General features: G+C 46.5%; 1 protein-coding gene and 1 non-coding gene across 3 annotated transcripts in view; both read right to left on the reverse strand.

The window, feature by feature from the left end:
- Positions 1-20,068, reverse strand: part of GRHL1 (grainyhead like transcription factor 1) — a 56,874-nt gene extending 36,806 nt beyond the window's left edge. For both annotated transcript variants that reach the window (XM_070451813.1, XM_070451804.1), the window contains exons 1-8: positions 19,929-20,068; positions 16,645-16,831; positions 13,785-13,855; positions 10,992-11,379; positions 9,853-9,929; positions 8,299-8,455; positions 7,491-7,602; positions 6,545-6,639 (exon numbers count right to left, since the gene is read on the reverse strand). In XM_070451813.1, coding sequence (XP_070307914.1) covers positions 6,545-6,639; positions 7,491-7,602; positions 8,299-8,455; positions 9,853-9,929; positions 10,992-11,379; positions 13,785-13,855; positions 16,645-16,831; positions 19,929-19,948 — 1,107 coding nt within the window. In that variant the 5' untranslated portion in view covers positions 19,949-20,068. The remainder of the gene's footprint in view (positions 1-6,544; positions 6,640-7,490; positions 7,603-8,298; positions 8,456-9,852; positions 9,930-10,991; positions 11,380-13,784; positions 13,856-16,644; positions 16,832-19,928) is intronic.
- LOC139031800 (U6 spliceosomal RNA) lies at positions 14,891-14,997 on the reverse strand. The gene has a single exon (XR_011484317.1). It is a non-coding gene; the product is annotated as a U6 spliceosomal RNA (small nuclear RNA).
- Positions 20,069-22,423: the final 2,355 nt, after the last annotated feature.

Genomic DNA, 22,423 nt, shown 5'->3' on the forward strand with positions numbered 1-22,423 from the left:
CCATGTCCTACACTGCCCCCAAATCTCTATTCCAGGTAAATTCAGTTACTACTAATAATGTCCGGGCAGAGTCAATCCTCTCTGGCTGAAGTGACAGACTCAGAAAACCACTTGAGATGGAATTTCCAGGAAGGACCCAGGAGCAGGCGGGTTAAGGTGACAAAGTGTCAGAGAAGAAAGCTCGAGAGACAAGTTCACAGATCATGACCGCGGCAGGGTGGAGGGAGGGGGAAACTCTGACCCGCCTCGCTCCAGAGAGACGGAAAAACAAGTTCAAGCGACAGCACTTTTTCACAGCGGCTGACACGGTGCCTCAAACCCGTTTCCCAAGAGGCAGGTTTCACTACCAAACCGAGGCTTTCTTCAGCTGCCAAGTGTCTCCCTCGTCCAACCAAAACCATCACGGCCTGGCCCTCACCCGCAGGCGTGTGCAGTGATGAACGTGTGCTTTTGTTACCTGCAGGTTCGGAAGGCCCACCGGGAATCGGTGCATTTGGTCTCACCACGGGGCCAACCTCCTGCCCAGACACTAGGATAACACGTGAAACGCTTCCAGCCCAAGCCCAGCAACCCTCACTCTAAAAAGAGAAACCTCCCTCGTAGTCAGACCCAGGGCGGTCTCTTCAGAGTCAGCTTTCCAATTGCAAAGTCAAGAATTCATCCCATATCAGCTAGTGAAAGGCATTCCCCACACATTTCCATTCCGGAAAAATTTCTCATCACTTTCAGTTCTGATCAAACCACAGCTCAAAGACTATTCATTCCATGTAGAGGAGAGTGACTTTCTGGGACCAACATTTTTTATCTTTCACTTTAATAAACAGTACTTTCCAACTGCATGGAGTAGAAAGAGGGTCAGCTCAGAAGGCCCCAGGCTCCCTTGGTTCCTCTAGGGTCTAAAGACAGGATGCTTGGAGAGTCCAACCCGCATCTGGGTAGACTCCGAAAGTCTCGTACCTTCATTTTAAAAGTAACAATGCTTCCTGGCTTCCTCCAGTATTTAGGCCAGGGAAGATACACTTGTTTGAAATCTCCTGCCTACACTTAATTGCAATCGCAAGTAAGACATCTGACTCACCTCTCCCGCCTCCCTCCCATTCACACTGGAAATTTCAAGTTGAGAAACAAACCAAACCTGCCCCATGCTTAATGCAACCAGGGGTGGCAACACCTTCTTTTACTGGAGCGCTTGCTGGGTGCCTCACCAGGATGGAATCCCTCTAAATGCAAGCAGTAGGCTCAGTCCAAACAAACTAAAGACTACTCTCATGATGAATTCCAAATATTATGCTTAGATGAAACAACAAACTGTTATTACACTCATAAACCTGCATCCCACAAGCACACACAGAAAGCCTTAAGTTCAAGTCACCAGCTCGGGTCCACCCCTGTGTCATCCCGCGGCAGGAACGCCGTAGCCCTCTGCGGAGACAGGGCACAGAGGGAAAGACCTCCGTGCTCCAGCCCAACCCAGGCTCTCGGTGCTCCTGGGGGCTCTGTGTTCTACTCCAGGCCTCTTTACTTCATAACACGAGCCTCTCGGTGACACAGAACATGTTCGGCTCAGAGGGACAACCCGGCAGAACGCCTTGGCGTTTCTCCTGAGAGCTGGCACGTTAGAGTTCAAAGCACACAGCGCTCTCCCACGAGGGAGAGGATGCTCCGATCTGGTCCTGTCTCTTCTCTGCGGGTCCCGGCCCTGCCCCGAAGGTGAACCGGGTAAGGGAACTGAACCAGGAGGAGACGAATGGCATGTTGAAACAGGCTCTGACCACCCCCCTCCCAGAGATGAGATCCTGCACGAGGAGAGGAAGGCGCAGCTCCATCCGCCCGTGAGAGCCCTCCTCCCACCCGACCCCGAGCGCCTCCTCCTGCGGGTCTGATGAAGACAGCAGGAAGCACGGCCCACAGGACGGACTCTTCCGAGTCTTCGGGTGGTTTTCAGCCATGAAGGCAAAATCCAGGAAAGAAACCCAGACTCCACACCTACTCCTCCTCCTCTGACAGTGCTCACTCCAGCAGGAGCTGAGGTGTGTGTCTGATGGCAAACTCTTCACTGTCAGCATTTAGAAGATGAAATTGTGTGATTGGCAGCTGCACCCCAACCCACCTGGCAGTGAGGATTTAGAAGTCACCTCTGGAAAAAAACATGTGAGATATTCCACCTCCCTGGAGTTTTATCACGTCTTTAAAAGGTATGCTCCATACCCAGGAGTTCAGAGCACATACAGACAATCAAAGCAACCCTGAGCTCTGTTTGCACCGGCTCCTGCGTTCCTTCCCACTTCCTACACTGTCCAGTTAACTATAACCAAGTATGTCCTGTCCCACCAGCACGACCCCTTCCTGCGAGTGGGGCTCCGCTGGACGCCAGGCTCCCTCAGAACTGGCTGTCCTGTGTCACTTAATTCCATACGGGGGATTTTTGGTTTATAATTTCCACTCCTCTGGAGGCAGACACCACTCATCCAACAATCAGTATAAACTGTTTCCTTGTAGCAAAAGTGCTCTACTTACCAAAGCAATCTGTATTAGTGAATCCATAATGCCTCTCTATTAATAATTAGGGTTGACACTTTTAGATGTCTCCCCCTGCCAGGATCACTTCCTGTCCATTTCAAGGTGGAGATGCTTGCCTCCTTGGGTGATCTCACCTGGATGACAAGCAGCAAACGTCTTCCCACCTGGAGGAATGAGCACCTTTTCCTGGGTACTGGGCAGGTGGCAATGCCCGCTACGTGCCAACACAGGGAAGGCCCCTCAGCACAGTGCCGGGCCTAAAACTGATGTTCAGACAAGTTAATTCTCTCCCCCTAACTTGTTTCTTCCTCTATTTATTTTAGATCTTCAGGCTTTGAGAGGCCCTTACTTTGTATCACTATCCAAATCTCAGTGCTTTTATAAACCCTTAGATCTATAGTCCAAGCAAAAAATTAAACCTTGTTCCAGGATATGAAGGCTATCCAGAACGACTCACTTGACTGGAAACACGGAAACTGGTGCAGAACAGATAACCCCAGCCAATAAGTTATCTGTGTCTCCAAAGTTTATTGGTGAAGTTTCATTTCCTTAGAAACATGATGCTATATTTAGGATCTCAGGCCACAAAAGTCCATTTAACCCACAATACACCTGAACTACAACACCAGTGTTTTCAGCCAGGATGGAGCACTGGGCCATGGGCACAGCAGGTGGCTGGATATTTGGAGGATAAAGTTATGAATTCTTGGAACTAGGGGCAAGGGGCATAGTTGGCTTTGGATGAAATCTTTACAGAGCCCAAGTCTGTGTTTATCTTCCTCCCACCTTCCTTTACATCTCCCCCCGACCCCTGCAGCAATCTCCTCATCCTCCAGGGACCAGTGCCCTCCTACCTGACAAATTCTAAACTCCACCAGAGCACCCTGTTTTAATGTTTTGCAAGGAACCTCTTCTCCCTACCAAAATCACCTCAAGCATATGATCTCAGTCATAAATCAGGAAGGAAGAAATCTGATGAAGTCATTTCTCAATGAAGTGTGAATGCCAGACGGACTTTAATTTGTCTGGGTACTCCTGACTCTTGAGAAGATGCATGGCTACCTAAACAGACCTAATTTTGTGTGGAGTACAGAAAAATGAACAAACTGGGTCTAGACACAGGAGAGACCAGGGCTGCCACGGGGGCTTGTTTCTAAGACATTTCTGCTTTTCCAAGCAACTTCCTTTTCCCCTGATGCTTTGAAGTCTAATAAACTTTTTTTAAATATAAATTTCATAATTTCTTTGCATTTCCATGGTAACAGGAAGTATATGCTTACACTGGTAAGCGAAGTGTGGACAGGGACAGGAGAAGATGAGTCTAGCTTAGACAGGGCTTTCCCCAAACTAGAACCTAAGCCAAGGTGCTCAAGATTAAACCGGATGAGTCCTAAAAACAATCACCCCTGAAGAGCAGTGGAATCTACAGAGAAGATGCTCATGTTGACCCTGGGCTAGAACTCTGGTCTTACTCCTCCTGGCATGGCAAAAAGGGTATATGTTAGGTATCTTTTTAAAAAAGTCAGGGGAGAAAGGAATGCCACATGTCTCCAAGAAACCCTATGTTTGTGGGGGAGAATGAACTGGAATTAAGAAGCAACAAACAAGCATCCTAAATCAGAACAAGAAAGTGGGATGATTTTAGAAACTGAAGTTCAAAAAAAGCCACCTGTAGAGAATTCTGCGTGTCCATCTGTTCACGCTAGTTACCCTGGGGCATCCATTACTTCAAGTGTAAAGACAGAAAATATTAGCTTGGCCAGGGGAAGCAAAACATCTACAGACTTCACTCCAATGAACGCTTGAAACTGATGCCTGATACCACTTCAAAAGGCAGCGGCCTCATTAAGAAACGACACCAGCACCATCCAGGAGCTGGCAAAGGCTGAAAAAACTCAAGTCTGCGCGGGGGTCTGGAAGGGGAAATGAAACTGAATTTACCTACATCAATTAACAACGCTATTAAGACTACTTAGGGACACGCCTCCGACAATACTTCTCTTTAATACAAACATGCTGAAGGCCTTCAGAATGAAACCAGCCATTATCCCCACCTGTCAGCTGGGCTTTCATTACTCCCACCCAGAGGAGTGATACACGGAACAAACACGCCGCCCTGCCCACACGCAGGGCCTTTCCATCAAGATCTCCCTGCACCCCGACTAGCGCCTGCTGAGTCCCGATGACACCCCAATGAGCTGGCCACCGCGAGGTTTTCATTCTCCAAGGGGAATGGGGTTGGGGGGGGAACTGAGCCGGTGAATCAAGGGACCAACCCGAGATCACAGATAAGTCAGAAAGTGAGTTTGGGACTTAGGGGTGCTTGATCAGCTCCTCTGCAATTTCCTCACAGCCCCTCATGGCGATCAGGAAGGACTTCCCTGGTTCAAGGGGAGAAGCACCCGGGGGGCGGGTGGGCAGGGGCACAGGGCCCACTCTTCCTATAGGCTGCCTGCACACCGAGCCCTATTATGGCATCTCATTTCAGAATAACTGCAACAACTATATAAAATCGAAAGTTCATTTTCCCTTATACTAGCTTCTCTGCAGTGTTTGTTCCAAACTCTGGGATAAGCAGCCTAAAGACATTTGCATAGGCTGGAGGTGGTCAGCAGGAAAACCTTGGGGCAACTACAGGAACTTAGGCTTCCTAACAGACTGGGGGACCCCACTGACTATACCCTGCACTCTTAAGATGCACTTTTGCTTTAGACAATAAGAAAGGAAAGCAACTGTAGTACAAACTTAAAACGGGTCTCAAGAATCCAGTCAGAGGATTTTTTACAAGCAATAGGGTGGGAAAAATTAAACTCTATGATAGTTAGTACTTAATGTAGTGTCTTACTCTGCAACTGCTAAAAGTCTGGTTGAATAAATAAAAGAGAAGTTGAGAAAAAACAGGAAGGTGAGGATAACTTCGAAGGTGGACCTTGATAGAGAAAAGTATTCTTACTACTGCCACAAATATTAAGATCAATCTTACGTTAACAACTGCCCCAAAATTCATGTTTCCACTGTGTTACCTGAGCTCCCAAACTTTAAAGCAATGAAAAGAAATAGTGGAACACTGTTCAGTTCAGATGCTCAGTCACATACGACACTTTGCAACCCCATGGACTGCAGCACGTCAGGCTTCCCTGTCCATCACCATCTCCCAAAGCTTGCTCAAACTCACGTCCATCGAGTTCATGATACCATCCAACCATCTCATCCTCTGTTGTCCCCTTCTCCTCCTGCCTTCAATCTTTCCCAACGTCAGGGTCTTTCCCAATGAGTACTAATATTTTATACTAAAAGAAAAGAAGGCTGTGGGAAGGGCAGGAATCACTTTAAAATATACTTAGTTTTTCATAAAAGGTACTAAAACTTCCAAATGACCATCTGAATTGGAGGCAGTTCTTCACTTGTCAAAGCCCAAGAGAGAAGAACCCTAACTAACCAAGTTGCCTTCACAAGGCATCAACATGAGACAGAACCTGCTGATGACAACCTATAGAAACTCCCCCAGCTTCACAGCCCTGTTCCGACAACCCTTACAACATGCCTGGAGGAGGGAGCAGAAATGGATTAACTCCACTTCACAAAGGAGGAAGCAATGCCCAGACTGAGGAATCCAAACTGAGGCCGGATGGTGGCTGCAGGCCCTGTCAGGGCCCCGCTACCCAGGACATGGAGGGTCCACCGACTGTATTTTGGGGAGGAAGAAAGAACAGAAAGGGGAGAGGGACGGTTTTAGAACATCTGGGAAGATGCTGTGCTTTCAGAAAATGTGCACTAATGAAAAGGCAGAAAGTGAGACCCAGCTGGCTAAGGAACAGGATGCGGGGACAGGTCAAGGAGGGGACTGTTTATTCTCCTGGAGTCCCGTCCTGCTCCAAGCCCCTCAGGACCATGGCTGTGACCTGCCTTCCTAGCCCCACCTGGTCTCCCTCCTCCGTAGCAAAGGAGTGAAAAACGAGAAAAACTACAAAAAAAAAAAAAAAAAACAACTGTCAAATCACTAGGCCAGGAGCTGGTCACCTACCTTTGCTTCATCGTTAATGTCCCAAGTGAAAGAAATGGCATTATAAGCGATCTCCTCAATGTTGCTGATGGTGTTGAAGCTTTCTTTGTAGTCAGCTGGGTGAGGGATGAGAGAGAGAAGTCATGATTTCCAGTTTCCAACGTGAGATTATACAGTTATTATACAGTGAGATTATACAGTTCACTGTAAGGTTCAGCTTTTCATATAATCATTGTTGGATAATTTAAATTAATATTTTGTTGGGTTGAAAGAAGTTCAAAGAAGGTAGAAAAAGAATCACAGAATCTTTTTCACAGAGGCAAGCTTAGATGTATTTAATTTTATCCCATTATGTCAAAATTAGGACATTTAGGTCTAAAAGGTTTAAATAACTGTCCCAAGGCCACAGAACTAGTCCAGAGAATCAAGATTGGAACTTGATTCTTTTTATACTTCTGAAAGAGAACATGAACACTACCAAAGGCAAAGAAAAGAAGTAACTCAAAGATTAAGAGCTGTTCTGTGACCTAGACAGTGGTTTCATATGAAGGTCACGCTCACGTCAAAAACAGGGTTTTCACTAAGCTACTTGACAAAATACGACGTGCATGGGTCTGCTGCTGTACCGCGAGTGATGATGAACCTTTGGGTGTATTTACAGACAGAAGAGACTTGCAATGCAGCTCAGTGTGCAACTAGAGAAGACAGTATGTGAGCCAGGCTCCGAAGCTCCGGGCCCTGGCGTCACGTGGGAAGCCTCTGCACGGGGCACCTGTCCTCATGAAGGAAGTAACGTTAAGAGAACCGATTCCAGGAGGCCAAGGACAGGGTTTGGAACGAAGCAGTGGCTGGCAGAAAAATTCAAATGCGTTCGGCAGGAAGCTGATCACTGCCAAAAATAACTGGATTTAGAAAAGTCTGGATGGGAGCGCCTCTGGGAATGGAAGCGAGCTCCGGGGCTCCTTACCTATGTCAATACACCTTTGTTTTGCCGTGTGCTGCCGCGAGTGCCAATATTTCCAGTGCCTCAGCTGGTCTTCTCTGCTCTTATCCTCAGCAAAAACCACCATGATCACACTCTGGGAGAGAGGAAACGTTACCAGGTAAAGACACTATGGGCTGAGTATCTTTCGGAAAACCTAGTTTTTTGATTTTGTAGTGAATTGCGACAGCAATTTTATGATACAAATGAACTTACAAGACAGAAAGAGAATCATAGACTTAGAAAACGAACTTCTGGGTGCCAGGGTGGAAGGGTGGATGGATAGTTACGGAGTTTGGGAAGGTCATGTACACACTGCTATATTTAAAATGGAAAAACAATGAAGACCTACTGGAATTCTGCTCAGTGTTATGTGTCAGCCTGGATGGGAGTGGGTTTTTGGGAAGAATGGATACATGCATATATATATATGGCTGAGTCCCTTCACTGTTCACCTGAAACTACTACAACATTGTTTTGTTTTCACCACAGCATTTTTATTTGGTTATACCCTAATACAAAATAAAAAGTTTAAAATAAAAAAAAATTTTTTTAATAAAAAAAATTTCATTATTTTGAAACTGAAATTTTTTGAAATGAAATTTCATTATTTTAAAAATTTATTTAATTTTTTGGCCACCGTGTGTGGCATGCAGGATCCCTGTTCCCTGAGCCTGGATGGATCCCAATCCCCCTGTAGTGGGAGCACAGAGTCTCAACCACGGGGATCTTAATTTAGATCCGCCTAGGACCTGGAAATAGTGAGCTCCAACCGGCCCAGGGCAGGACTCACTCGGACTTTGCTGATGGGGTGGTGGACGCCCTCGTTGCCGCTCACTTCCTTCAGTGTGACGGGGTAGAACTGGCCTTTGTTCAGGTACGTCATGGTGCTGTCTCCTGGCTTCTGTCGGAGCGATTTGGAGGCTTCCAGGGTGTATTCAAAGTTGTTCCTAGAATACAATAAAAGTCACAGACCTCTAATCCACCCCCTTGGAAGCTTTCCCTATATCTGAGCTCAGACGTGAGGCTGCAGTGTGGATGCATGCACACATCAGGTGAAACATCCCAATTAACAGTGTCATGTCACCATCAGCATTCGCTGCTCTTCCCCAGATCACCTCAAGCAGCCCAGAGGTCCTCCTAGATGTGGGACTACAGACCACCTCTAGAGAACCTATGAAATAGGGGTTTGGAGGCTAAGGATACTAAAGCTACGAATAGGTGACAAGCACTCTGGAAGATATCACAGGACATGCTGCCAGCCCAGTGCTTACCCAGCAAGGGCTGCAAACAGGAGGCTGGCAGGCCTCTGACGAAATCTGACTTGGCCCGTGTAGCACTTTTTTGTTGTTTTTACCTATAATTTAAATGTCCTTGGATGGTACTCCACGGTCCTCTACATTTTCTATTATTTTCTAGCCCCACCTATATATCCCCCTGAAGTTGTTTAATAACCCAGTCAGGCCGGGGGTTGGCACATTTCCCCTATCTTTATAAATAAAGTTTTACTGGAATGTTGCCATGCCCTTTGATTCTGTATTACGACTGCTTCTGTGCTACAGCCCGGAGCTGAGCAGAGTTGGGCAGTTTCACAGGGACCGTATGGCCCACGTTGCCTGAAATATTTGTTATCTGATCCTTCAAAGAAAACGCCTGCCGACCCCTGCATCTCAGGTCCTGAAGGGACCAGAGTTTGTGACTTCTGGACCTTGAGGCAGGTGTGCCTTACAGATTCCTGTAAAATCCTAGACTTTGAAATAAAACTTTTATTTTAAAATACAGCACTCATAAAAATGCATAAAATGAAATTACAAAATGAAATCCTAGACTCCTAAAAAAACCTGAAGATGTTTTTATATAAAGTTGAAAATATTCATATTTGCAGAGTGAGATGCAATTCTGTGATGCATAAAAGAGGTTGTCAGCCCAGTAAACAGTTGGCTTATAGTGACACAAATAAAAATACAAAAGCCTTTATCCACTTGATGCTATCCCTAAATTATCACAGGATTATATACTTTTGGAAACAGAAGGGACCTCAGATCTGATTTAATCTTTCATGTCTTCTCTGAGATTCCACCCCACTACATCACATAAAGAAACCAAAGGGAAGGAAAAGCACCAACACCAAGCATTAGGGAAACAAGAAACACAGTTCAGAGATCAAAACTGAGTGCACTAAAACAAAGCGAACGTCCTCCAGCGAAGATGTCACCACACTAACTGCAAGAAGGTAGAGTTGAAAGCCACCAAAAGCCACCTCTGATTTTTCAAGATCAAATTAATAAATAGAAAGTTAAGTCGCACAAGTTGAAAGTTAAAAATCAAATTGAAAGACAACTATTACCCAGAAACACTGTCAAAAACATAGTCCTCTGAATTCATGCCAGGCATCCGCAGACTGAGATCCGAGGGGAAGAAAACCTGAAATACCAATGTGATAAGCCACAAGGATGTAACTGGTGATCAGGCTCACCGAAGACCGACGTCGGGCACAGCATCAGAGTCTGTGGCTTAAGGCAACCCACCGCTCTTTTAAACCTTGTCTAAGACAAAAATTTTAACTCTACAAAAAATTTAAAGAGAAAATTAGAAAGAAAAAAATGTCCATTTTATACGCCACTTGGTCAAACTAAGACAATCTATGTAGGTGCTCCCAATAAGCACTGCCTTCTCTCTTCTCCCACCCTTCCCACACATCCCACTTCTGCCCAAACTCTGGGGTCTGCACCCCAGATCTCATGATCCTTAGGAGTCAGCTCCGCCACTGCACCTAGTTCAGACAACAGTACCAGGCTGGCACTGTGGCTGGCTGGAGCGGGGCACCTTCTCAGGAAAGGCTACTGTTCACTCTGTAAGCGGGGAGGGACTCTCTGACCCCACCACGAGTCATTAAACACAGTTCCAAACATCCTCAGTCCTTCACTTTGACCTGAGTGATGTGTTTATCACCCTGAAACCCTCGGAAGTATTGGAAGTGATGGGTAAATGTCACACGGTGCATTTGTCATCAAGATCTACCTGCTCCCCGACAATACTGCCAACCAAGAAATACGAGGCAACTACATGATAACTCCTTTTATATTAAGACTGGTTGCAGGGAGGTTGTTTTGGCTGAGGACCAAAGCCAAAAACAGACTGTGAGGCTGTGTCTGTTGTCTGTGGAAGATTATGTATGCAGCTTTCCTTCTTACTCTCCAGCAAAGAGCTTGGTTGAAATCATAATTGTTAACTTAGCTGCTGGTAAGATTAGCCATGTGCCCTTGATAATAATTTCTGGTTTTATAGGTTTAGTTTACAAATTATACCCGTGGATCTTTCCTCTTAAAAAAAAAAAAAAGAAAGAAAGAAAAAAAAAAGAAACCCCTTTTGTTCCCAATCCACTCACTTCAGGCTGAGTTTCAAGCTTACATAACAAGGAAGAGGTGGAACCCAATACTTAAACAAACATGCAGCGTCTTAGGAAGATGCTTGCGTTTCCTGTACCTCCTGAACGCCTTCCTTGAAGGTCTCCGAGAAGGTAGAGTCTGGAGTGCGCCTTTGCGCGTTTGGGGGTTGAGTGCTGGAGCCAAACTGGTCAGTGTTCAGGTTCCGGTCGAAAACCACCACACGCTCCGTGGGCTCGGGGTGATACACTGCTGGGGGGATGCCCACAGCGAAGCCGTGGGGCTGGCTTTCCGTCTTGATGGAGTGGGTGGGCATCGCCGCGATGGAGACGGTGACCGTGGTGTCGGGGGCTGTCAGATGTCCTCTCTTGTCGATGCCCAGCTGGTTGCCATGGGGAAGGACGATGTTGAATGGCACGTTCTTCAGCACCTGCACTCTGTTTTCGCCAGCAGAGATGAGGGGCTGCTCCGTCACATTTGGTATGTTTCTTTAAGGAGAGAGAAGCGTGTTTTCAAACTCAGAGCTGATACAATTCCGGGACAATTATAATTTTCCGAATGGCACTGGGCTGTTGGGTCCTGGGCAATAATAATAATAACACACTTGGTAGAAGCCAAATGAATAGGCAATGGCATGATAACCCATCACAAGAGAAAGGAAAAAGCCCTCTAGTTACAGGTCAAAGCACTGAGTAAAACTTCATTTGGAATGCTGAGAACTCAGAGCTTTCCTCTATTATATTTTATTTCCAATAACCCCCATAAAATTGTCATATTTTACTAGCAGTCTGAAGCTACACTCGTGATTAACTGCAGCAGTATAGGCTGGAGGTTAAAGTATAGATGCCAGAGTCAGACAAGGTAGATTCAAGATCTCTCAGTAACTACATGCTCATCTAAAAATGAGGATAATGACGGTACCTATCCTCACAAGGTTGTGATGAGGATGAAAGGAGAGTACGCTGAAAAGCGTGCAGTGATGCCTGGCACATGGGGGCCCACAGCCATCAATTTTCCTGGGGGCTTCCGGGATGGCTCAGTGCTTGTAAAGAATCTGCCTGCAGTGCGGGAGACCTGGGTTTGATCCCTGGGTGGGGAAGATCCGCTGGAGAAGGGAACGGCTACCCACTCCAGTATTCTGGCCTGGAGAATTCCATGGATAGAGGAGTCTGGCGGGCTACAGTCCATGGGGTCACTAAGAGTCAGACATGGACTCAGCGAATAACACTTTTGCTTTCACCAACCCCACCCCCTCACCCCATGATTATAGTGAACCATCATATACATCAACATAAGAGTTACTTTTGGCTCGACAAATATCCTGGGCAATATAAGATGATATGTAGTTTAGGGTAAAATTCATATATTTTCAAAGTTCCCTCAAATCATACAGGCTGATACTTACAAGGAAAAAACAATTTGGTAAATTGGCAGATTTCAGGATCAATAAAATATTCAAACTTAAAACCATAAATTCACTCCCATGACTATTTTAAAGAAATTTCTTAGAGAAAAAGAAGAAAAAAGAAAAAGCTATCTAGAAAGTTGTTCATTAAGGCTTTGTAGAAGCAAAAATCAGATATATCCCTGATACTAAGGATAGCTAGGGTTTGATTTAAAATACTCCAGCAAAAACAAATAAAATTTAAATATTAACTAATTAGAAAGTTGGAGAAAGGGAAGAGTAGATCAAACAGATACCAGTCGATCCTAAAGGAAATCAACTTAACTATTCATTGGAAGAACTGATGCTGAAGCTGAAGCTCCAATACTTTGACCACCTGATGCAAAGTGCCAACTCACTGGAAAAGACACAAATGCTGGGAAAGATTGAGGGCAGCAGGAGAAGGGGGCAAAAGAGGATGAAATGGTTAAATAGCATCACTGACTCAATGGACATGAATTTGAGCAAACTCCGGGAGAGTGAAGGACAGGGGAGTCTGGTGCGCTGCAGTCCGTGGGGTCACAAGAGTCGGACATGACTTAGGGGCTGAACAACAACAGCAGCAACAAGGATCAAACAGCAGGAATTAAGCTGGTAACAGCTGAAGCTGAGTATCTATTGACTTAGGCTACTTCTCTACTTTTGTTATTTTTGAAAGTGCCTATAACAAAAAGTAAAAAATAAAAGCTATAAGCCCTTTTCCAAATTATGAAGACTAAAACAGCAATGTAGAAAAACTTATGTAACATATTAAGTAGAAGAAAATCCTACCTGGGAATACAACCACAACCACATAAAATGCACCTGCCTGCCCAAACAGTAAACAAATAAACTGTCAGCAGAGTGGGATTCCAAGTGATCATTCTTTCTTCAAAAATGTTTCATTCTTGTACTACTAATAGAACTCAGAACAATTTAAAAGGTATATTCAGCTTTTTTCCCAGGTCTATAAAGTCAAGCCTTAATTTTCTGAAAGTTTTAACTTAAAATATTTCCAAAAGAACCTCGATAGGCATTTGGAATACAGCTGAACATACTCTATTAAGTTTCACATGGGTACTTATTTAAGGTCATTGGTGATGACTTTTTTAAATGGACCCCTGCCATTGCCTTAAGCCACACTGTTCTTAAGAGAACCTAAAAGACAAATAAGGAAACAGTGCAGTCATGTTGTAAATAATGAAAAAAAAAAAATCCCTTTGGATGAGGAGAAAGTTAATTGTTTTTGTTTTCGAGAAAAGAGAACTTCTCCTACAGAAACTGGTGACTTCTCAGTAACAGAATCAGAGTAAGGGGCAGATCAGTAATGAAATCTGTGTTCAGATATAAAGAGTCCAAATTTCCCATGTCTTCCTCTAGTTCCTGTTCACTTAAACAAGCTCTTGCTTTAACTTTCACAGAAACTGGGAATTTGTAGCATACTGTTCCACGCTCTGTCTTAAACCTTACCTTTTGCTATGGTCCGGCTCAGGGTGCTCAACATCTGCCTTTGCTGCTGATGACCTTCTCTCTCTCGGAACCTGAGATATCAACACACAGGACCACAGTTTAATTCTCACTCCTGAAGTAGAGACATAATCCCTACTTTTCAGTAAGTGCAGCCCTTCAGGTGATTATGGACTGCCTACCGAACCCCAGGCTCCAAGGACGCACAATGAATAAGAGAGTGTCTGCTCTCCAGGAGTCCACAATCTGGTCACTGGGTTGATATGCAAAAACCAGCTTCTATTCAGTTGCCAAAGAAACTCAGAACATCACAAATCTACTTTGTCATGAATGTGGGTTTCATCTCTTAAGAGAAATACCTCTGGTCGGGCAAAGCCCGTTTATCTATGTAACATGACAGAGAAGAAGTTACTGAAAAGACAACCAGGCTCTTTCAGCATTCTCCCTGCTCTTCTCTGCTACCCTTCCTTTCGGATCAAATGCAAAATCAAAGGCATCAGCCACATTAACAATTCACTCCAAGATCCAAAAGGTGGCTCCAAATGATACATTTTGTCAGAGACACTGGGATTCACAATGTCTATCACTCAAAGGACAAAGCGGACTCTGTTGGGTCTATTCCTTTTTCGAGTCTGCTTCTCTGCACAGGGGAGAGCAGGCCAACATTAGTGGATGTCCTGCAGACATCAACCCAACTGAGACTTCTCTGCAACACACACTCCAAAAACTAAGACGTTTGAAACTAGTTTTCAATGTAAAAGTAGAAACTCTATTTCTACATTCTTATTTTACCCTTACAGGCAGAATGAATTATTGTTTCTGGTAGTAACAACGTGTTTTTTAAGCTTTACCAAGGTTATTATGGAAAAATGACTGAGGGGTACATCCAAAGAATTGAAACAAGTAAGTCAGTTTTTTTTTGGGGGGGGGTGGTTTAAAAATTGTTTTATTTGGGAAAAGTGCGCCTTACAAAAGGGCAGCTGCAAAATACAGAGACCTCTGCAACAATTACTGTTTTGTTTTTATCTTTTTTTCTTTAAGTGAAAAGAACGAGTGATATCTGAGGCATCAGAGCAGTAGATGGACACATCCGGGGCACCTCCAAGTTAAAAAATATGAAACGCTTCATGAATTTGCGTGTCATCCTTGCGCAGGGGCCATGCTAATCTTCTCTGTATCGTTCCAATTTTAGTATATGTGCTGCCGAAGCGAGCACAAGTCAGTTTTTAAAAAAGGAAAATAAGTAACCGGACATCTGTTGCAAGAAGGCTGACATATAGTACCACTAAGACTGCCACCCTTGATGGGCAGACATGAGGATTTATCTCCTCCTAAGATGTATAATACTTTCAGGACCCTTTATTTAAAACACACGCACATAAAATCACTGCAACTAGTGTTATTCCACAGGTTTTTCTGGCACTAAACTTGTTGGTTTCCTCCCATTCTCGAAAGTTTCAGTTAAAAATATCTAACTTCAAACTTCATAATTAATACTTAAGAACTTACAGTTTCTATACTGAGTCAATAAAACAAGCCACAAGAAGAACAGATATATGAGTTCTACTTCAAAGGAAACTTTTGTGGCTACACTTCCCAGGCAAAGTTTCTTCTAGCATCCTTGGTTACTATGCAAGTTTCCATTGGTATCTAAGGGGGAAGAAAACCTTACCTCATTCCCTCAAACACAAGCTGGACACATGGCCTTACATCAGAAAACAGAGCTTTGGTTTAGGTTCCCCCTCCCCACCCAATTTTGATAATTAAGCTATCTTCTTTGCTTTTTACCCTGTGCATTTTTTTTTATTCCGAAAAGAATACAGTGTCAGAAGGTAACAAAGAGCTGGAAACTGGTGAATTTGGGTGAAAGTATCTGAGAGTTAGCTATCTTGTTAATTTTTTCTACAGGTATGGAAGTTTTAAAGACAAAAGATGGTGAAAATAAACTGTAATATATAGCCGTCCCTGCATGTGGGTTATTGGTTAAAAAGGATGCCACAGTGAACACAGCAAGCAAAGCCCCGCCCCCAGGAGGCAGCATGGCATATAGAAGAGGGGGCCTGGCACAACCAGAAGTCCTGGCTGCACATACTAGTCATGTGACCGGAGAACCTTATTTTTTATCACCCGCAGGGATAATGGCACAGATCTTGCAAGGTTCCTGGAGGGATTAGAAACAACACGCATTCTGCTAACACGTCTAGCACAGTATAGGTAATCGGTAGGTGGTAGCTAGTATCACTGGGCTAATGATGACGACACAGACCAGGGGTATCAATCCAGACACAAACACCAGGTAAAGCTTCAGGCAGAGACAGACTGCACTGAATTAAACCTAATCCAAACCTCAAGGAACAGACAGTAAAATACATCCTGAACCTTAAACTAGAAAATCTAGAAAATATGAGGTTTTTTTTCCCCCAAGAAATCTCACAATCAAATCAAACCAGATGCCCGCAATACCATTTAAGGGAAAGGAAACCACGCTAACTACCGAGGAAGAAAGGGCTAGCACACAGGCAAAGGGAACCCCTGTCCACTCTAGATGGTGCTAAGAGCTACCTCTGAAGAAATGATCGACCTCATTAAGGCAGAGAGAATTTCTTCTTTCGCAGTAGCTTCACCTTTCAGATAGAGCCAGAACAGTTGGCTACTTCATACATTTTAGAAACAACCTTTTGATTCTGTGATTGTAGATTTTCAGCTTTGAACCACAGTATGTCAAAGCACTCATTAAACTATTTATAGTCAGTACAGAAGCAACTTGCATTACAGTCTACCAGCAAATTACTGTTTTATATGCTGTTGGATCAAGTGCACCTTGGACAGTAGTTACGGGGTTCTGAAGAGCAAGCAAACCCACCTTGTAGTAGTCATAGAGCAAGCCCAGCGCGGCAGCACTGTCCTCATCGCCATTGATACTCATCATCGCTTTGGTTGCTGCAGTGAGCGGGTTTTCCAGGAAAGACTTCCAGGCTTCATCCTCACTAGTATAGGAACGCCGCTGTGAATAAAGTGCTTCATTCTGAAGAACCAACACTGGCCGTTTGCTTGGGAGAGATTTTTTTGAAAAGAAAAGAAAAAAACAACATATATATGTGTGTGTGTATATATATATATATCACATCTTCTTCTATTGCAAATCATCATAAGCTAATTTTTGAAAAAGCAAACAGCCAATTCCTGATTTTGCAATAAAAGAGTCCACTGTTTCATCATTTCATCATTAGTAAAGTAAGTTAAGACACGATCAGAAGACAACCCACTTAAATGTAACCCAATGGGTCACCCAGGAAGATGTACAATATTTAGACAGCCAGGGAACCTGCAGTTAACCTTCACGTGGATCCCAGGACACACTAAGTGACACACAAAAAACCCCCACTAAAACCAAAAGTCAAAAACTCACTCCAAGAAAATGTGAAGCGATTCAAACGCTTTACATAAACAAACACAAGGACAAAGTAAGGCTAAGAACACGCACTCTCCTCAAACACAGGCACTCAGGCCTGTCCCCTCTTCAACAGTACATCTGGTTCTATCCTCAAGCTGCTATACAGCTATTTCCCTCCTTCTCTGGGTGATGCCATGCCTCAAACTACCAACAAGCGGGAGAGAAGGGGGGATGGAAGGAAGAAGGGATAACTTGGTTTAATCCTCGGGGGTATATGAGAAAGTTAGAATATTCTACTGATTACCAGCAGATTGAGCATGGAATGTGGCCAAAGGGGACTGTAAACCAATAAGGAGACACAATTTTCTGGCTTGGGAGTTCACTGTTTATCTTAGAGATAAACACTTAAGAATCTACAATAATAAATGAAGCCGCTGGACAAAAAGAGATTTTTTTTTTTTAAGGAAATAAGATTTTTTTTTTTTTAGGTTGGGGAATCTGTCCTCAAAAATCTTTCCTGGTTTTTAACATGGGGCAAGAACTGCTTCATATTAATGCTGTAGTTTGGTGGGAAAAATCCAGAACATCAACAGAGAACTTCAGTAGAGTCTTATAGAAGATTTAACTTAAAAGAGTAAAGCAAACATGACTGATTCCAAAAACCTGAAATGTAAACACCCTCAACAACTGTTCAGTTGGCTCTGTTTAGTAAGTCAATAAAAAGAAAAAAGTGGAAAACTACCTCCAGCAAAATCAAGCACTTTCTTTGAAAAAAAAAAAAAAGTTTAAATATTCAGAACTACTTCAAATTATCACTATTCTAACAAGCAAATTAAAGGAGTTAGTCTCATTGCAACACACAAATGAAATATGTAAATTGCCTAAAGGTGACCTACCTACTCTAAAAGTGAATGTAGAAAGACTGATTATCTTCTCTAGTAATCAACAAGGTTAGGGTTTGGCAGTCACCTAGGCCCTTTAAAAACAGATTCTGAAAAAGGAGCGGGGGAGGAAATCCAACAACTTAATTCATCCTCAGTCAAAATTAAATCTTATTTCAAGGAGTGCACACTTGGTAGGAAAAGAAATCTTGAAGGTGGTATACTATTTTAACACAAAACAAACACAATGGGTTGTTCAAAGTGCATGTTCAGTTTAAAAATGAAGACTTCCTACAAATCTCAAATTTAAAAAAAAAATTAAGAATATACAAAGGGGCATTCCTTGTGCCACCAGGAGGACAGAACAAGAGCTGCTGAGCCAGTGGTACCCCGGGATGACTCTCTGGGGTCTGGCTAAGCTGTAATATTAATAGTGTAATAGCTACTTCCAGAAGCCTATATGACAGCACTTGGCTCATTCAGTTCCCCTCCTGTAAGTTCTTCAGCTTCCCTTCTTCTCCCACCCCCATCCCAAATCTGCACAAGCAACAGAAAATAAATATTCTTTGCAAATGATTTTGTGTGTGATCACCCTGAAGGTGTCTTAAACTATTTCCAAACTGTGCCTCAGGCCAAAATTTTAGCTCTGGAAATATGCCTTATCTAAACTATAAGTCAAGAAATAAACACGAAACCAGCTGCCTTTTTTAGTCTACTTCCTCATGACAGTCCCTAAAGGCTCATCACTGCCGTCTCCTTGAATTATATATTTTCAAGCAATAATTTATCTGCATACTGTACAACATAAGTTTAATTTAAATTATTCCACTTAAGCTGTTCCATACATAATACTATCTAAACCTCTCCTCCCAGAAAAATAGCACCCTTACACAAAATGATTCTCAGCAAATAATTACAAAACTGGGAGAAGTACCGCTGTGCCCTGGATTCACTGATCTCAAATATAACTGATTGGTTGGGTGCGACTTGCATTTTTTTCTGAACAATTTTATATTTACAGAAAAGCTGCAAAGGAGATACAGAAGCATCCCTGGCCCGGTGTCTCCTAATATTAACGGCTTACATTACTGCCTTACAGTTTATGAAAACATTTCTTCAATCACGAGCTCCATGAAAGCATTATTAGTAAGGACAAAGCTTCCTAGTTTACCACCCTGATTTCAAAGTCTCATCCTTCTTGATATTTCTGAGCATTTTTAATTACAGCAATCTGTAATTACCACCAATGATGCAAGCGGCAAAAGAACTCCCACAGCAATGTTCTCACTCACACAATCGGCCAGGGGAAAAAAGAGAAAATGCCAGTACACCCGAGCACTTCAACTTTTCCCTAGATCTCTCGGTTCCGAGGTTCTAGCAGGCGGCCGAACGACACGGTTGAGCGACGAGAGACTTGATTACCTGAGAAGGCTCCCCTTTTGCAGCCGCAGAGCGTCCCAAAGAGCAAAACCTTCCGGGTTGGGGGCGGGGGGACGCGAGGCCTCCGCGCCCCCCTACCCCGGGGAGCAGAATCGGGGCTCACACGAGGGGTGGCCCGCCCACCCCAGACCAGGACCCCGAAGCTGCGGGCGGGGTGGGGGTTTCCACTCCGGAGAGCAGGCCCGCACCCCTCAAGGCAGGGGTCTCCCCCTAGGTGGGGGGGGGGGGGGGGGGGGGCTTTGGAGAAACAATGACAGAGCGGGGATGCAGAGAAGCGGAGGCCGCGGACGGCGAGCTGCGCGCCCCCTCCCGCCGCCGGGCCCCTCGTCCCCCGCCCGGCCTCGCGGCAGGTGCGGCCGGCCGGCTGGCCAGGCGGGCAGCAGCGGCCCCGGCTGCACGGCCGGCCTCGCGGACGCCGGCGCCCTCACTCACTTGTCGTACTCCTGTGTCATCGCGCTCGCTCGCCGCTGCCGGGCCGCAGAACTGGACTTTCGGGTTGGGACAGTACACCCGATCCGGGGGGGAGGAGGTGGCGGCGGCGGCGCGGCGGCGGCGGGTCCGGAGCGGCGGCCCCGACGGGTTGGGTCGGCTTTTCTCGCTCGGAGCCGGCCGGGCACGGGCAGCGCGCACAGGGCGCCCCGCCTCGGCCTCCCATTGGCTGGCGACGCAGGCACAGGGCGGGGCCTCGGGGCCAGGGGGGGCGGGCGCCGCGGTCTGATTGGCCGGCGGGCCGGGCCGCGGGGCGGGGCCGACGGGCCCCGGGGGGCGGGGCGGGGCCCGGCCGCTCCGCGTGGCCGCGTCCGTGCGGCGCGCCCGGAGCTCCGGGGCCCAGCTCCGGCCCAGACTCCGGTCAAGCCGCGAAGCCCGCGGGCGCGCGCTTGTAGCCGCTCGGCGGTCCCTGGCGCGCCCGCAGGTGGGGAGGCCGGGCGCTGCGTCCCCGCTGTGCCCCGCGGTCACCGTGCTCGGCCGCCTCACCCGCCGGACGGGCCGGGCCCCGGTGCCTCCTTCCCGGGTTCCTGGGCGCTCTTCCAAGCCCACCGCCGCTCCAGTGATGGAGCCTCCCCTCCCAACCTAGCGGCTGCATCTTCACGGCGCCCCGCGGTCCGCTGCTCTGCCGCCTCGGGCCATCTCCCGGCCTGGGCCCGGTGGAGCCGGGGCCCTGTACCCTCTCGCCCCTCTCACCTCTCCGAGCGCGTCCCCCTTCCTTACGAGGCTCCTTTGCCTTTTACCCGAGGAAGCGCAGACGTGTCCCTCCTCGCCTTACCCGCCCCCACCCCCCGCCGTCCGAAACTGTCCGGCTTTAGAACCACACCCCCCCACCCGTTCATCCACTTTAGATTGTTCGCTTCCTGACAGTAGCCGCAAAATTGCCACGACCTCATAAGACGGCGCTTCTCTCCAGCTTCCCCGCCTTGCCCCCGCGCGGCCAGGGTGGGGTGGGTGTCCGCCGAGTGGTCGCCCCAGCATCACCCCAGCCGCCCCCATCCCAAGTGCCTGTCCTTCCCCCTCTTCTCTGGCCCCCCCTCCCCCCCCCGCAACTCCGGACGCCCCCACCAGCCTCGAACTTCCATCCCTGCCCACCTCTTTAGCCCTCTGGGAAGCGCGTCTGGACGTCCGGCTACCCAGTATTCTTCCTCCCCCCCCCCACCACTGCCGCCCCTCCCAGCACCCCCAAGCCGCATCACTCCTCTGTCACTCCTTTCCCCGGCCAGCTTCTGTGCATTTCCACCCCTGCCTACTCCTGGCCCCAGCTGGCCTTTCCGAGTGGAAGCTCCCTTCTCCAGGGTCTGCCCTTCCTTCCCCAAGTATTTATTGAGAGACTGGCCTCTATGCCAGGCACTGCTCTAGGTGCTGGGGACACCTGCAGTGAACACAGGGGACAATATTCCCTGCCTTCTTCCAGCATCCGACTTGGGGGTACCAGGCCATAACAAAATTAATTAATTGTACTGATAGGTTAGAAAGCTATGCAGGAGGGAAAGTAGAGCAGCTGGGAGCAGAGGGTGGGATCCACTTGAAGACTTGAAGGAGGTGAGGCCTTCAGGAGGTGGGGAGGGGTGGTCCAGGCAGAGGCAGGGCACGGCAGAAGTTGGGGACACCTGGTGTGTTCAGTAATCCCACACTGAAGGGCTGGGGTGCTGAAGGACAGGGGAGATGGGGACAGGGAACACTGTGGGCCTTGTGGGCCTTTGTGCAGACTTGGGTTTCACTGAGTGAGGTGGGGAAGCATCGAAAGAGTTGGAGTATGGCAAGCACGTGACTCAATGGACATGAGTTTGAGCAAGCTCTGGGGGATGTTGAAGGACAGGGAAGCCTGGTGTGCTGTCGTCTGTGGGGTTGCAAAGAGTCGACAGGACTGAGCGACTGAACAGCAACAAAGGCATGTGTTGTTTTGCCTTTGTTGTTTTAAAGTGATGAAGCTGGCTGTTGGGTGGTAGGGGACAGATCTGGGAGCAGGAAGACCATGCCAAAGAAAACAGTTGCTTGGCTTAGGGTGGTGGGATAGAGTAGTGAGAAATAGTCAAATGCTGGATCTATTCTGGAGGTAAAACCAACAAGATTTCCTAAAAACCAGATGTGAGGTGTGAGGAAAAAAAAAAAGAGAGAGAGAGTCAAGGACTACAAGGTTTGCAGCCAAAAACTGAGAAGAATGCTCAGCCATCGCTGAGATGGGGAAGACTGCAGGCAGAAGAGGTCTGGGGGAGGTCAGGAGTTGCATTTTGAACATGTTCATTTCAAGGCTTTTATTGGAGACCCAAGTAGACGTATCAGGAGATGGTTGGATATGAGTCTGGAGTTGCGGGGAGACGTCTGGGTTGAAAAGACATCTGGGAACCATCAGCACAGAGATGCTGTTGAGAGCCTGGAGATGGGGTGAATCACCATGGCCCTGGGGAGGAAAGAACAGGACCAACACTGGATCCTGG

This window comes from Odocoileus virginianus, chromosome 2 (genome assembly GCF_023699985.2).
Source record: "Odocoileus virginianus isolate 20LAN1187 ecotype Illinois chromosome 2, Ovbor_1.2, whole genome shotgun sequence".
Classification (NCBI taxonomy): Eukaryota; Metazoa; Chordata; class Mammalia; order Artiodactyla; family Cervidae; genus Odocoileus; species Odocoileus virginianus.